Source organism: Camelina sativa, chromosome 9 (genome assembly GCF_030686135.1).
Source record: "Camelina sativa cultivar CO46 ecotype springtype chromosome 9, ASM3068613v1".
Taxonomy (NCBI): Eukaryota; Viridiplantae; Streptophyta; class Magnoliopsida; order Brassicales; family Brassicaceae; genus Camelina; species Camelina sativa.
In genome coordinates, this window is record NC_141888.1 from 29,856,414 (window position 1) to 29,870,249 (window position 13,836).

Consider the following 13,836-nt stretch of genomic DNA (forward strand, 5'->3'; position numbering starts at 1 on the left):
ACTTACTCTTCACTTCAATCAAAGATAAAAAAAAAAAAAAAAAAAAAGAAGAAAATTAGGCAATACAAAAACAAACAAGAAAATGTCTATCTTCCTAGCTTTCCTTTTACTAATCCTCCCTCTTACTTTAATCTTCTTTAAAAAGCTCTTACCGTCAAAAGGAAAGCTTCCTCCGGGACCTACGGGTCTTCCGATCATAGGAAACTTGCACCAGCTTGGAAGATTTCTTCACAAATCTCTTCACAAATTTTCCCAAGAATATGGACCGGTGACGTATTTTCGTTTCGGGGTAGTCCCTGTGATCACTGTCTCTTCCAAAGAAGGAGCTGAGGAAGTGCTCAAGACTCATGATCTCGAGACTTGTAGCCGACCTAAGACGGTGGGGAGCGAGTTATTTACCTACGGCTGTCAAGATATTGGATTTGCTCCTTTTGGTGAGTGCTGGAGAGAGATGAGGAAAATCGCCATCCTCGAGCTCTTTAGCCCGAAAAAGCTCAAAGATTTCAGGTCTATTAGAGAGGACGAGAGCGCTTTGTTGGTCAAGAAGGTATCAAATTCTGCTCATGAGAAACCTACTTCACCAGTTAATTTGAGGAAAGTCATTTTCACCTTTGCGGCAGGCATCATTTATAGACTTTCTTTTGGACAAAACTTCTGTGATTTTGTGGATATGGAGACAGTGGAAGATTTGGTGCTTGAGTCGGAGGTCAACCTTGGCTCCGTGGCGTTTGCTGACTTCTTACCGGCAGGTTGGATCATAGATCGGGTCTCCGGTCAGCATTCCAAGGTGAAAAAAGCCTTTGACAAACTCGACAATTTCTTTGAACTTGTGATTGATGATCATTTGAAGAGTGGAAAAATCCAAGATCACTCGGACATCATTAGTGTCATGTTGGATATGATCAATAACCCTACTAAATTCGGTCCTTACAAAGTCACCAAAGACCATCTCAAAGGAGTCATGTCGGTGAGTACAAATAATCCTTTACTAAAATCTTCAATTTTTTTACATTAGAAAGGCAACTTAAAAGGGAAAATATTATAGCTTGGGAAGCAAGTTAACATATATCATTTTGATCAGGATGTGTTTTTGGCTGGAGTGAACGCGGGATCCATCACGATGATATGGACGATGACAGAGCTAAGCAGACATCCGAGAGTGATGAAAAAACTTCAAGAAGATATTCGAGCAGCGCTAGGACCCAACAAAGAGAAAATCACAGAAGCAGACCTAGAGAAAGTGGAGTACTTGAAGATGGTGATAGAGGAAACATTCAGATTACACCCACCAGCACCTCTCTTGCTCCCAAGAGTAGCAATGTCCGACATCAAGATTCAAGGCTACAACATTCCCAAGAACACCATGATCCAAATCAATACTTACTCGATTGGACGTGATCCCAAAAACTGGACAAAACCCGATGAGTTCATCCCCGAGAGGTTTGTCGATAACCCTATCGAATACAAGGGTCAGCATTTTGAGCTATTGCCGTTTGGAGCCGGACGTAGGGCCTGTCCCGGGATGGCCACGGGGATCACCATCGTCGAGCTCGGCCTTCTTAACCTTCTTTACTTCTTCGATTGGAGTTTGCCCAATGGCATGACAACTAAAGACATCGACATGGAAGAAGATGGAGCTTTTGCCATAACTAAGAAAGTCTCTCTTGAACTCGTACCAACTCTTCATCGCTGGTGAAGAATATAATAACTACTTTTAAATAGGAACAAGACTTCTATATGTTTGTCTACTTTACTACCGTTTTGGGGTTTGCTTTGTCCTTTGTATGATAACGTTTATTTTGTCATGTAATCCGCATGTTTCATGTTTACAATAATGTTTCAATATTTATCTTTCAATTTTTGTTGAAATGGTCTTTTGAATAAAAATCCGTTTTTAAGTTGACAAAAGAAAAAAAGTTGACATATAACATGAAATTGATTCCGCAAGGTTTATATATCATGATAAAATAAATAATTGGGTACTCTGTCTTAATCTTTAGATTTTGTTCTCTATTTTCCTCTGTTTCGATACTCTTTTATTTTTATTTATCATCATCAAACGACCGAAAAAAACATAATGGTTTCAGAGGTTTTAAAGTTCTAGTAAGTTAAAGAAACTTAATCAACTTGGCTCTCAATTAGTTCGTTTGAATCCTTGATTCAAAAACCCCTTAATTTTGTTTACATATAAAATAAAAACTCCTCCGAAGATCAATCCACTCAGGATTTGAATTCGTGAATTATTATTTTCGTACGTTGAGATATTTCAAATATAATTGTTAAACCTAAATAGTTTGGTCATTGCCACGTTATTGTTGTCGTTGGTTAAAGAGAGAGCTCTATATCTAACCTTAGTTTTTGAGGGCTTCTCCATCTCCACCCATTAAACATATTAACACAAGATATAGTACAAAAACCTAACCTAACCACATGCATTGCTGATTGCTCCATATAATGCCTCTTTGAGAACAAAATGCTCGTCACTCCCAAATACAAAGTAAGAAAACGACATATACAGTAGTTACTTAGCCAAAACAAAAGACAAGAATAATGTCAATCTTCCTATGTTTCCTCTTCCTTTTCCCTCTCTTTTTAATCAACTTTAAAAAGCTTTTACCCTCGAAAAGGAAGCTTCCTCCGGGACCTACGGGTCTTCCAATCATAGGAAACTTGCACCAGGTTGGAAGATTGCTTCACAGGTCTCTTCACAAGCTGTCTTTAAAACATGGACCAGTGATGCTTCTACGTTTCGGGGTCGTCCCTGTGGCTGTAATCTCCTCCAAGGAAGCCGCAAAAGAAGTTCTCAAGACTCATGACCTAGAGACTTGTACCCGACCGAAGATGGTCGGGACCCGTTTATTTTCTTACAACTTCAAAGACATTGGTTTCACTCAGTATGGCGAGGACTGGCGAGAGATGAAAAAGCTCGTTGGGTTCGAGCTCTTTAGTCCGAAAAAGCAAAAGTCTTTTAGGTCTATCAGAGAGGAAGAGAGTGACTTGCTGGTCAAGAAAATTTCAAACTCTGCTCAAACACAAACCCTAGTGGATTTGGGTAAACCCCTTTTCTCCTTCACCGCCAGTATTATATTTAGAGTTGCCTTTGGGAAGAACTTCCGTGAGTGCAATTTCATTGATATGGAGAGAGTCGAAGAGCTGGTGATAGAGTCAGAGACCAACGTAGGAACCTTGGCATTCACTGACTTCTTCCCCACGGCTCTCGGATGGCTCATAGACCGACTCTCTGGTCAGCATTCGAGGATGAACAAAGTCTTTGCCAAACTCAGCAATTTGTTTCAACATGTGATTGATGATCATTTAAAGACTGAACACCACCAAGATCACTCAGACCTCATCAGTACCATGTTGGATTTGATCAATAAACCTACCAATGAAGGCTCTTTCAAGATCACTTCCGATCATCTTAAAGGAGTCATGTCGGTAAGTTTGAATGATTTCTTAACTAGTAGCAATATTTAAAGCTTATATTGGAATAGAAAGCAATATTATAGCTTAGGGAGCAACTTACAAATCTACTTCCATATTCTAATTTCAAATCATGAATTGTTACGTATGTTATTTATTTAGGATGTGTTTTTAGCGGGAGCAAACGCAGGAGTGATCACGATCATATGGACAATGACAGAGCTAACCAGACATCCAAGAGTGATGAAGAAACTCCAAGAAGAGATTCGAGCAACACTCGGGTCCAACAAAGAGAGAATCACAGAAGAAGATCTAGAGAAAGTTCATTACCTAAAGATGGTGATAGAGGAAACATTCAGATTGCACCCACCTGCTCCTCTCTTGCTCCCAAGATTAACAATGTCCGACATCACGATTCAAGGCTACAGCATCCCCAAAAACACCATGATTGAGATCAACACTTACACGATAGGACGTGATCCCAAATGTTGGACGAGCCCCGAAGAATTCATTTCTGAGAGATTTTTAAATACCTCTATAAACTACAAGGGTCAGCATTTCGAGCTCTTGCCCTTTGGAGCTGGTCGTAGGAGCTGTCCCGGGATGGCCTTGGGAATCACCATTCTTGAGCTCGGCCTTCTTAACCTTCTTTATTTCTTCAATTGGAGTGTGCCAGATGGAATGACAATTGCAGACATTAACATGGAAGAAGTTGGAGCATTAAACATCGCCAAGAAAGTTCCTCTTTAGGCTCGTACCAACTCTTCATCTCTCGTAAACAAATGCATTAATATATAAAATAAAGATTCGTACGTTTGCTCTCTTTCTGTAATCGGTTTAGTTTTTCATTATGTTTGCCTTATCCTGGCTGGCTTATGCATTGTTAATCGAGTATATATATTCATGTTCATGATGTTTTTATCTCTAATAGAACTTATCTTAGTCTATAATTTTAAAATATGTTATTTTTTTTTTCATTGAAGTGGTCTTTAAATAAATTAAACATGTTCCAAGTTGAGATAACATTCAAAGTATACGAATGGTTTAGTTACATTGGCTCAATCAGAAAAGAGTGATCCTCAGGTTCTAAATAATATATAGCTTGGATTTTTCCTGTGGTCCTCCGTCTATAATGAAGAAAATAGAGAGGTTGTTGAAGGTTATATATAACTAAGAATTTAGTATCCCCACACCATATATGAACAAAATTTCAGATTAAGATTAAAAATTTACATAAATCTTTTATACCACAATTCCACAAACTCCAAGATCTACCAAAACATGAACCCCCAAATATCTAAACCAACCCTAAAAATAAATAAAAATGTTTAAAGTCAAATAAGGTTTGACTTCGACGACCCTCGGTTCATTGCGGCGGCCTTAGGCCATGTCGAAGCATCCAGCTAAACCAGTGGGATAAATATGTCTTTTGGTATTAAAAAAAAAGTCCGGAAGCTCACCAAAACTAAATTAAAATGAGACCATAGTGTGTCTATGTCATTGGCCCTAATGTTGTAGCAACCTCCGCATATTTCATAATTGCCATATAATATTTGTTGAAAATTAACAAACCTAATTAGAATTGTTGATTGCCGGTTAGGTTAGAGAGAAAAGTTCATACATCTAACTTGTCTATTTTTTTTTTTTTTTGGGTTGTCTTCTCCTTCTCCACCAATTAAACACACAACACGATGTCTCTGGAGAGAGTTTGCCTTAATTTAATATCAAATTCCTCTAATAAATTTAAATTCCACAAAAACTTGAACGATAATATCAGAAAAGCCTAACCCACATGCAGCCTATATATTGCCTCTATGAGAACATAATGCTCATCACTCCGAAAACAAAGAAAAAACAAATCCAGCTAGGAAAACAAAAGATAAGAACCATGTCTATCCTCCTTTGTTTCCTCTTCCTCTTGCCTCTCTTTTTGTTCATATTCAAAAAAGCTTTTATCTTCGGCTTCGGAAAAGAAGCTTCCTCCGGGACCTACGGGTCTTCCGATCATAGGAAACTTGCACCAGATTGGAAGATTGCTTCACAGTTCTCTTCACAAGCTTTCTTTAGAACATGGACCAGTGATGCTTCTCCGTTTTGGTGTCGTCCCTATGGCCGTGTTCTCTTCCAAGGAAGCAGCTAAAGAAGTTCTCAAGACTCACGACTTAGAGACTTGCACCCGACCTAAGCTCGTCGCCAACGGGTTGTTTACTCACAACTTCAAAGACATTGGTTTCACTCAGTATGGTGAGGAATGGCGAGAGATGAAAAAGCTCGTGGGGCTTGAGCTCTTCAGTCCAAAGAAGCACAAATCTCTCAGGTATATCAGAGAGGAAGAGGGTAACTTGCTGGTCAAGAAACTATCAGAATCTGCTCAAACACAAACCTTAGTGAATTTGAGAAAATCCCTTTTCTCCTACACCGCCGGTATCATATTTAGAGTCGCCTTTGGACAGAACTTCCACGAATGCGATTTCATTGATATGGAAAAACTTGAAGAGCTAGTGGTAGAGGCAGAAACCAACGTATGCAGCTTGGCATTCACTGACTTCTTTCCCACAGGTCTCGGTTGGTTTGTAGACCGGATCTCCGGTCAGCATGCGAGGATGAACAGAGCCTTTACAAAACTTACCAATTTCTTTCAACATGTGATCGACGATATTTTGAAGACCAAACAAGTTCAAGATCACTCAGATCTCGTCACGGCCATGTTGGATATGATCGATAAACACACTAAATTCGGTTCTTTAAAGATCACTCGCGATCATCTCATAGCAATGATGTCGGTGAGTGCATATAATCTCTTACTTAGTACCAAACTTTTAAAGTTCTATTTTGGAAATAAGTCATTGCTTGGAAAGAAAGTTAACTCACAATTAATATAGACATTATTCTAATTCATTTTTGTTTTTCTCTAGAAAACTAATAACCTAAATAATTACGTATATGTCATTTGATCAGGATGTGGTCTTGGCGGGAGTGAACGCAGGAACAGTCACAATGATATGGACGATGACAGAGCTAATAAGATATCCAAGAGTAATGAAGAAACTCCAAGAAGAGATTCGAGCAACACTTGGATCCAACAAAGAGAGAATCACAGAAGAGGATCTAGAGAAGGTTGAGTACTTGACGCTTGTGATCAAAGAAACTTTCAGGTTACATCCACCAGCTCCTCTCTTGCTACCAAGAGAAACAATTTCTGACATCGAGATTCAAGGCTATCACATTCCCAAGAACTCCAATATCAAGATCAACACTTACGCGATAGGACGTGACCCCAAATGTTGGACTAACCCTGAAGAATTCAATCCGGAGAGGTTTTCCGATACCTCTATCAACTACAAGGGTCAGCATTACGAGCTCTTGCCCTTTGGAGCCGGTCGTAGGAGTTGTCCCGGTATGACCTTGGGAGTCACCATTCTTGAGCTCGGCCTTCTTAACCTCCTTTACTTCTTCGATTGGAGTTTGCCTAATGGAGTGACCATTGATGACATTGACATGGAAGAAGATGGAGCTTTGAACATCGGCAAGAAAGTCCCTCTTAAGCTCGTACCAACCCTTTCATCATCACTCGTGAACAAATGAGTTGACTATGATCATGATTTGTATGTTTTATCGTAGTACATTTTGTTTTTCTTTCCTTTTTTTTATTGTCTTACGTTTATCCTGGTTGACTTGTATTGCAGACTTAGTATACATAAAAAAAGATTAAAAAACAAAAAAGTAGAATTAGTATACATCCATGTTTTACTATGTTTTATCGTAGTATGTGTTTTATATCTTCAATAAAAACTTATTTACGTCATTATAAATTTCTCTTTCAAATTTACATTCATGAGACTCTGGAGGGCTAGAACCATCCGTGGCAGAAGTCAACTATCAGAGATCGTGACCATTAGAAGGGGATAGGCACTATGATCCGATAGATGAAACAAACTTAATAATTTTTTCATGCATCCAAAAATCCAATAAAAAAATATTTTTAGAAGAATGGATTGATGGATTCAGAATTTAGCAAGATGTATGATTATATTGTTTTTGGTTCATCTCTTTTGACTATTTTTTTTCAGTTCACTATTTAACTACAGAATTGAAAATGTTTTTTTTTTTGGTTGAATTTATAAAAATGAATATGTGAGAAGATATATAGTATACAATAAATTAAGAAAATTTTGAATTCAGATCAACAAGCTAGTTCGTTCATATCTTAGTTGGCAGATTTTTGATGGATTTTTTCTTACGGTTTTTGATCTGTTAAAAAAGTTCTTATATTTACAAATGAATTTTTTTCCCTTCAAACATTTCATATTTTCCAATATAATAATATATATTTTTTTAAAATCATAAAACTAAATTAGTTATGGTTTTTTTTCCTTTATCTCTATTGATATATTGATAAAAGAAGTACACAAAGTGCTTAAGATAAATTATATTTGATTCTTATAAAAATAATATTACAGCTTAAATTCGTCTTATATAGGGATGAGATCAAACTAAATTTACTAAGTTAGGATAAACAAAAATGTTAATAATATATTGAAAGATAATGCTAAATTTCCTAAACTAAAATAATAAATTTTATCAATAATCATCTAAATTATTCTAGAATTATTATTTGATTTCTATATCTTGAATTTGTGATCGGCTCTCCATCTCCATAAGTTTTAAAAATTTCAGGTATAACATTTTTCTATCATGTATGGAGGAAAAAATTGAGATAATACTATCATGAACAATTTTTGAACAAAACAAACTGTCAAGGATTTAAAAAAGTTTATACTGAAAAGTTATGTGATGCAAAAGAACTCTCTAAGATGCACGTTGATAATTACGTAAGTTGCGTCGACAAATCTGTTGAATTTATATAACTAACATACAATTAATATAGAAATTTTAACTGGACTGTGATGTGCACAACGTTCCTATAGCCACTTGTACCCACCAAGTACCCGCTCAATCATCAGAAATAGGAGGAGGTGGTACTTTTACCTATATTTATTATTTAATATAAATTTCATGTCTTCTTGTTTAAACGAACACTTGAGATCTTTTTCGTTCGTGCCATGAATTACATATTAAAAAGATGGAAAACAAAAACGATGAAAACGAAAAACAAATGACGGATATATGTGTTTTACCAGTCAGCAGAAACTAAAAGACATTTTAACTCTGCTTTTTCCGGGATTTCCCATCAGAGCCGTGCCTATGTAGGCAAAAAAGAAACTTTGGCCTACGACTTTCATTTTTTGTTTCTAATCATATAAGCTTAACTTAAAAAACATAATGCTTTTAAATTAATAGAACCACAAAATTTTTACAAGAAAAAAAGAAAAGAAACAAATTATAACTTAAAGCTAAAATCAAAATAACAAATTACGATAAAAATCTAATTTATTTATTATTCCTAATGTCAAATGTTTCTTTTCTTCATTGTTTTTGCAATCCTCTAACACAATTAACTTCTTTGATATCATTGTATTTTGCTATTTGTGTTATTTTTTATAACTAATATTTAGTTTTCGACTCTACTCTTTTAAAGGTGATATTAGTTAATTACCATTAATTTTTTGTTTTTTTTATATGAGTTAAAGTGTTTTTTTTTTCTTACCGCCTCCGGCCTCCATAACCTTCGGCACGGCTCTGTTCCCCATAAGGCCATAATAATAAAAATCATTTAGCCAAATTAGTTACGTCTCTTTTTTTTTTTTGTTAAATGAATTAGTTCCACAAAAAATGTTTAGATTTGTAGTTTACCAAATTAATTGAGGTTTGCACGAATCAGTTCCACAAAAAATATTTAGGTTTGTAAATTACCACATTATGTTGTCGGTTTGGTTGGCTATAGAGAGAGCTTTAAATCTTAATTAATTTTTTTGGGCCTCCCCTTTAAATTAGTTATGTTTTTAAGGCGTCTCTTTATGGACCCATAACCCATATTCCTCCTCTGCAAAAGCTTTGATTTACTAACAAAGCCTAAACACATGCATTGCCCCATGAATTTGCCTATATATTGCCTTTTCGCGCGAGGACTCTTTATCACTCCAAAATCACAAAGAAAAACAAATCGAGTTAGCCAAAACAAAAAAAAGACAAGAACCATGTCTATCTTCCTATGTTTTATCTTCCTTTTCCCTCTCTTTTTTATCGTATTCAGCAAGCTTTTACCTTCGAAAAGGAAGCTTCCTCCGGGACCTAAAGGTCTTCCGATCATAGGAAACTTGCACCAGCTTGGAAGATCGCTTCACAGTGTTTTTCACAAGCTCTCTTTAGAACATGGACCAGTGATGCTTCTCCGTTTCGGGGTCGTCCCTATGGTCGTGTTCTCTTCCAAGGAAGCAGCTAAAGAAGTTCGCAAAACACATGACCTAGAGACTTGTACCAGACCTAAGCTGGTCGCAAATGGGTTGTTTTCTCGCAACTTCAAAGACATTGGTTTCACACAGTATGGTGAAGACTGGCGAGAGATGAAAAAGCTTGTGGGGCTAGAGCTCTTTAGTCCGAAAAAGCATAAGTCTTTCAGGTATATCAGAGAGGACGAAGGTGACTTGCTGGTCAAGAAAATATCAAAATCCGCTCAAACAAAAACCCTAATAAATTTGAGGAAATCCTTTTTCTCCTTCACCGCCGGTACCATATTTAGAATAGCCTTTGGACAAAACTTCCGCGAGTACAGTTTCATCGATATGGACAAACTTGAAGAGCTGGTGCTAGAGGCAGAAACCAACGTATGCATCTTGGCACTCACTGACTTCTTACCTACGGGTTTTGGTTGGCTTGTAGACCGGATCTCCGGTCGGCATTCGAGGATGAACAATGCCTTTTCCAAACTCACCAATTTCTTTCACCATGTGATTGATGAGCAACTAAAGATTGGACAACTCCAAGATAATTCCAACCTCGTCAGTGCCATGTTGGATATGATCAATGTACCCACTAATCTCAGTTCTTTAAAGATCACTTCCGATCATCTCATAGCAATGATGTCGGTGAGTGTGACTAATCTTTTAATTAGTATACCAATCTTTAAAATTTTATATCAAAGATATAGCTTAAGAAGCTAGGTAATAGATTGGAGAGCAAGTTAAGTCGCATCTATATATACGTTTCTTTTTACAAATTCCATTTTTTTAATACTCTCCTAAAATTAAATTCCTAAGACTACACGTATGTTATTTAATCAGGATGTAGTTTTGGCGGGAGTGAACGCGGGAACAGTCACGATGATATGGTTAATGGCAGAACTAACCAGACATCCAAGGGTGATGCAAAAACTCCAAGAAGAGATTCGAGCAACACTCGGATCCAACAAAGAGAGAATCACAGAAGAAGATCTACAAAAGGTCGAGTACCTGAATCTGGTGATCAAAGAAACATTCAGATTACATCCATCATCTCCTCTCTTGCTCCCAAGAGAAACAATGTCCGACATCGAGATTCAAGGCTACCACATCCCCAAGAACACACATATCAAGATCAACACTTACACGATAGGACGTGATCCAAATGTTTGGACTAACCCTGAAGAATTCTATCCTGAGAGGTTTTCCAATTCCTCTATCAGCTACAAAGGTCAGCATTACGAGCTCTTGCCCTTTGGAGCAGGACGTAGAAGCTGTCCCGGTATGAACTTGGGAATCACCATACTTGAGCTAGGTCTTCTTAACATTCTTTACTTCTTCGATTGGAGTTTGCCCAATGGAGTGACCATTGAAGACATTGACATGGAAGAAGACGGAGCTTTCAACAAGTCTCTTGAGCTCATACCAACTATTCCATCATCACTCTGAACAAATTAATGTGATAATTAATAAATAAGATCAAGATTTGTATGTTTGCCTCTTTTATTATCGGTTTGGTTTTTATTTTAAGTTTATCTTGGTTGGCTTGTATTGTGAAATTAGTATATATCCATGTTTTATAATGTTTCTATCTTCAATAAAACTTATGTTATAGTAGTACTTACGATTTCAGATATCTGTCTTTGAAAAAATTTCATTGAAATGGTCATTTTCAAAGAAACGGCGGCGTTTTGCAAAGACTTTGAAGGGCGAGAATCGTCTGTGAGCGGTAGTTAAGTATAAGGAGATCGTGACCATAAAAATGCAATCGAAGTAAGTAATTTAGTATAGTCCTGACCCTGTAATCGTCTACTTGAGACTGACCTCTCTAATGGGAAGATTAAATTGCTCATTTTTTCTTAACTGTTTTGTATGTTGATGATATCCGACTTGAAAGCATACTATATAACGCCATAGATGGATTAAAACATAGCACTCAAAACATAACAAGTAACAACAATAAGTTCATATAAGTTTTCTTGGGAAGAAGAAGGTACCACTAAGATAAAACCTGAGAAGAAACATAATAACACTCCTAAACAAACAAAAGTCATAGCAACTCATGTCAAAGTACTTATGGGTGATGATGATGATGGTGATGGTGATGATGATGATAATGATGGTGGTGATAGTGGTGGTGATGGTGATGAGAGGATCAAGCAGTTCCGCGCATGACGTGGACTCTGATGGAATGAACCATGTTGTTTCGGTCATGAAGAAGCTCGCATTCAACAGTATCTTGATGTTTCTTAAGTCTGTTCCTTCTGCAAATCCTGTCCCATCCTTTAAAACAAACCCTATTATCTGCCCATTTGCCTCTAAGCCCTACCAAGGTCCCTTCTTCATCAATGTACTTGACGGATTCTCCAAACTCAAGGCTGTAATCTTTCACAATATTGGCTGGAATCAACTGCACACAACAAAACCACCACAACATGTAAGAACCCTACTGAAAGTAAAGAGAGACAGAAACTGAATCTCAAGTCTTTTGTCATTTTTACCAGTTCATAAATCCTGTTCTTGAGGGTAGTTGGAAAGTGTGGATTAGTTAGCGCTGCAATGTCTACGTTCCCTTCAAAAACTGAAACAAAACAAGCTTAACGATACTAGTTGTTGGATTACCAAATGTTTAAAATACTTTGAAAATAAAAGAATATAAACACCTGCAGCAGCATCAGATTCAGTCTCTTCCTCCTCAAGTGGATAAAGACTCTGGCTGATTTCTTCATCTTCACCTAAGCTAAGGTCATAATCAACATCCGTTGAAGGTTCTTCTTCGTCTTCTTCAGAATCAGAACTAGAACCAGAAACCTCAATTGTCTCTGCTTCAGCTCTGGTCTCTTTACAACCCAAACGACCGAACACACTAACTTCAAAGGTTCGGTTACCATCGTACACAAAGGTCAAGAACTCTCCGTCCACAAGTTCATGGTCCCGTGCAAACTTTGACCATCCATCTGTAAAAGACGCACCGTCACGTATTTTCGTCATGCTCACTGTCCAATCCTTTCCTCCAGTGCCTTGGAGCTTTGCTGTGTTTGGCAATGGATCAGCAAGATGTTCCATGAAGGACAAAGGAATCGCCTGATGCACAAATGTAAACTTGTTATATCTTAAATCGAAGAGAATCCATAGTGTCTTAGTTCTAACAAGAGTATGAACCAGAGAGAGTAAGCTAACCAAAGTTGATGAACACAAATTAAACTGTCATAAAAGCCATCTAGTCTCTCTGTTTTTTCAAGTTTAGCAGCGACAGTTTTAGCCTATGCTTTTAGTTCACAAGAAACAAAGGAACAGATCCAAAATATGTCATCATTTTCACTCACAGGCTCATTCCATCATTCCAGTTTCATTACAGTAAACAGATTCAAAACCAAACCCTAACTGCAAACTAACTAAAAGATTCAAACCCATAAAGCAGAACTCTCTCATTGATGCTGAACTTTCCTAAAAGTTTGAGACTCTTGCTTCCATGTTTACGGAATAGAGCAGAAAGAAGAAAGAATAAAGATAGAGTTATTCTTACAAATGATTCAGAGGCCGTTTCAGAGAGGAACACCTTGAAGAAACGAGGAAGCAAAACGTCATCTTCATATTCAGCCATGGAGATGTAGGCATGTAGCAAGCAAGAGAGTGAGAGAGAGAGAGAGAGAGTCGAAATGGGTCTCTGAGCTAGTGAGAGAGGGATACAAACGTCAATAATTCAGACAGAACTGAGATATTGTTTTTATAGCCGAGAGAGAAAGAGTGAGAGTGAAAGAAAAATGAGTCAAAGTTTGACTGCCAAACAACACCTCTGTGCTTGAAAAAACAGAGCTATCTCAAAGATTTAGCTTTAATTTACAGTTTGGCCCCATAACTTGTAATAAATTATAGTCAAAAAGGAAGCAGAAGCTGATTCCCTGATTTGTGTCAAGTCTTCTGAAACTTGTTTGTACATCGTACATAGTACATACCCATCAGATACTACTTCCATCTCTTTCCTCTGTTGTTTCCACTTTTCATCTTCTTTTTCTATAAAAATACTATTAAAAAAAACAAAGAAATTTTTAAAAATCCATATTTTACTTTATAC

The 13,836-nt window shown here is 37.1% G+C and overlaps 4 protein-coding genes and 1 pseudogene across 5 annotated transcripts; 4 read left to right on the plus strand and 1 right to left on the minus strand.

The window, feature by feature from the left end:
* LOC104711888 (cytochrome P450 71B5-like) lies at positions 1-1,869 on the plus strand. The gene is made up of 2 exons (XM_087464314.1): positions 1-967; positions 1,082-1,869. The coding sequence occupies exons 1-2, from the start codon at positions 83-85 to the stop codon at positions 1,694-1,696; spliced, it is 1,500 nt and encodes a 499-aa protein (XP_087320440.1). The 5' UTR covers positions 1-82; the 3' UTR covers positions 1,697-1,869.
* A 600-nt stretch (positions 1,870-2,469) lies between these two features.
* Positions 2,470-4,302, plus strand: LOC104711890 (cytochrome P450 71B8-like; annotated as a pseudogene). The gene is made up of 2 exons (XR_015565503.1): positions 2,470-3,438; positions 3,586-4,302. The product of XR_015565503.1 is annotated as a cytochrome P450 71B8-like (transcript).
* A 952-nt stretch (positions 4,303-5,254) lies between these two features.
* LOC104715623 (cytochrome P450 71B31) lies at positions 5,255-7,228 on the plus strand. The gene is made up of 2 exons (XM_010433015.3): positions 5,255-6,206; positions 6,382-7,228. The coding sequence occupies exons 1-2, from the start codon at positions 5,505-5,507 to the stop codon at positions 7,006-7,008; spliced, it is 1,329 nt and encodes a 442-aa protein (XP_010431317.3). The 5' UTR covers positions 5,255-5,504; the 3' UTR covers positions 7,009-7,228.
* Positions 7,229-9,464: 2,236 nt separating this feature from the next.
* LOC104711891 (cytochrome P450 71B8-like) lies at positions 9,465-11,378 on the plus strand. The gene is made up of 2 exons (XM_019230287.2): positions 9,465-10,409; positions 10,605-11,378. Exons 1-2 carry the CDS (start codon positions 9,522-9,524, stop codon positions 11,208-11,210), a joined length of 1,494 nt encoding a protein of 497 aa, XP_019085832.2. The 5' UTR covers positions 9,465-9,521; the 3' UTR covers positions 11,211-11,378.
* A 287-nt stretch (positions 11,379-11,665) lies between these two features.
* LOC104711892 (B3 domain-containing protein REM20-like) lies at positions 11,666-13,573 on the minus strand. The gene is made up of 4 exons (XM_010428667.3): positions 13,288-13,573; positions 12,425-12,845; positions 12,263-12,342; positions 11,666-12,171 (listed from the first exon to the last, which is right to left on the minus strand). The coding sequence occupies exons 1-4, from the start codon at positions 13,363-13,365 to the stop codon at positions 11,917-11,919; spliced, it is 834 nt and encodes a 277-aa protein (XP_010426969.1). The 5' UTR covers positions 13,366-13,573; the 3' UTR covers positions 11,666-11,916.
* Between the last annotated feature and the right edge of the window lie 263 nt (positions 13,574-13,836).

Coding starts and splice junctions, on each gene's coding strand:
- LOC104715623 (XM_010433015.3), top strand. CDS start 5,505: ATGCTTCTCCGTTTTGGTGTCGTCCCTATGGCCGTGTTCTCTTCCAAG. Junction 6,207..6,381: donor ATCTCATAGCAATGATGTCG/GTGAGTGCATAT, acceptor TCATTTGATCAG/GATGTGGTCTTGGCGGGAGT.
- LOC104711892 (XM_010428667.3), bottom strand. CDS start 13,365: ATGGCTGAATATGAAGATGACGTTTTGCTTCCTCGTTTCTTCAAGGTG. Junction 12,846..13,287: donor AAACGGCCTCTGAATCATTT/GTAAGAATAACT, acceptor TTTGTGCATCAG/GCGATTCCTTTGTCCTTCAT. Junction 12,172..12,262: donor AGAACAGGATTTATGAACTG/GTAAAAATGACA, acceptor TGTTGTGTGCAG/TTGATTCCAGCCAATATTGT.
- LOC104711888 (XM_087464314.1), top strand. CDS start 83: ATGTCTATCTTCCTAGCTTTCCTTTTACTAATCCTCCCTCTTACTTTA. Junction 968..1,081: donor ATCTCAAAGGAGTCATGTCG/GTGAGTACAAAT, acceptor CATTTTGATCAG/GATGTGTTTTTGGCTGGAGT.
- LOC104711891 (XM_019230287.2), top strand. CDS start 9,522: ATGTCTATCTTCCTATGTTTTATCTTCCTTTTCCCTCTCTTTTTTATC. Junction 10,410..10,604: donor ATCTCATAGCAATGATGTCG/GTGAGTGTGACT, acceptor TTATTTAATCAG/GATGTAGTTTTGGCGGGAGT.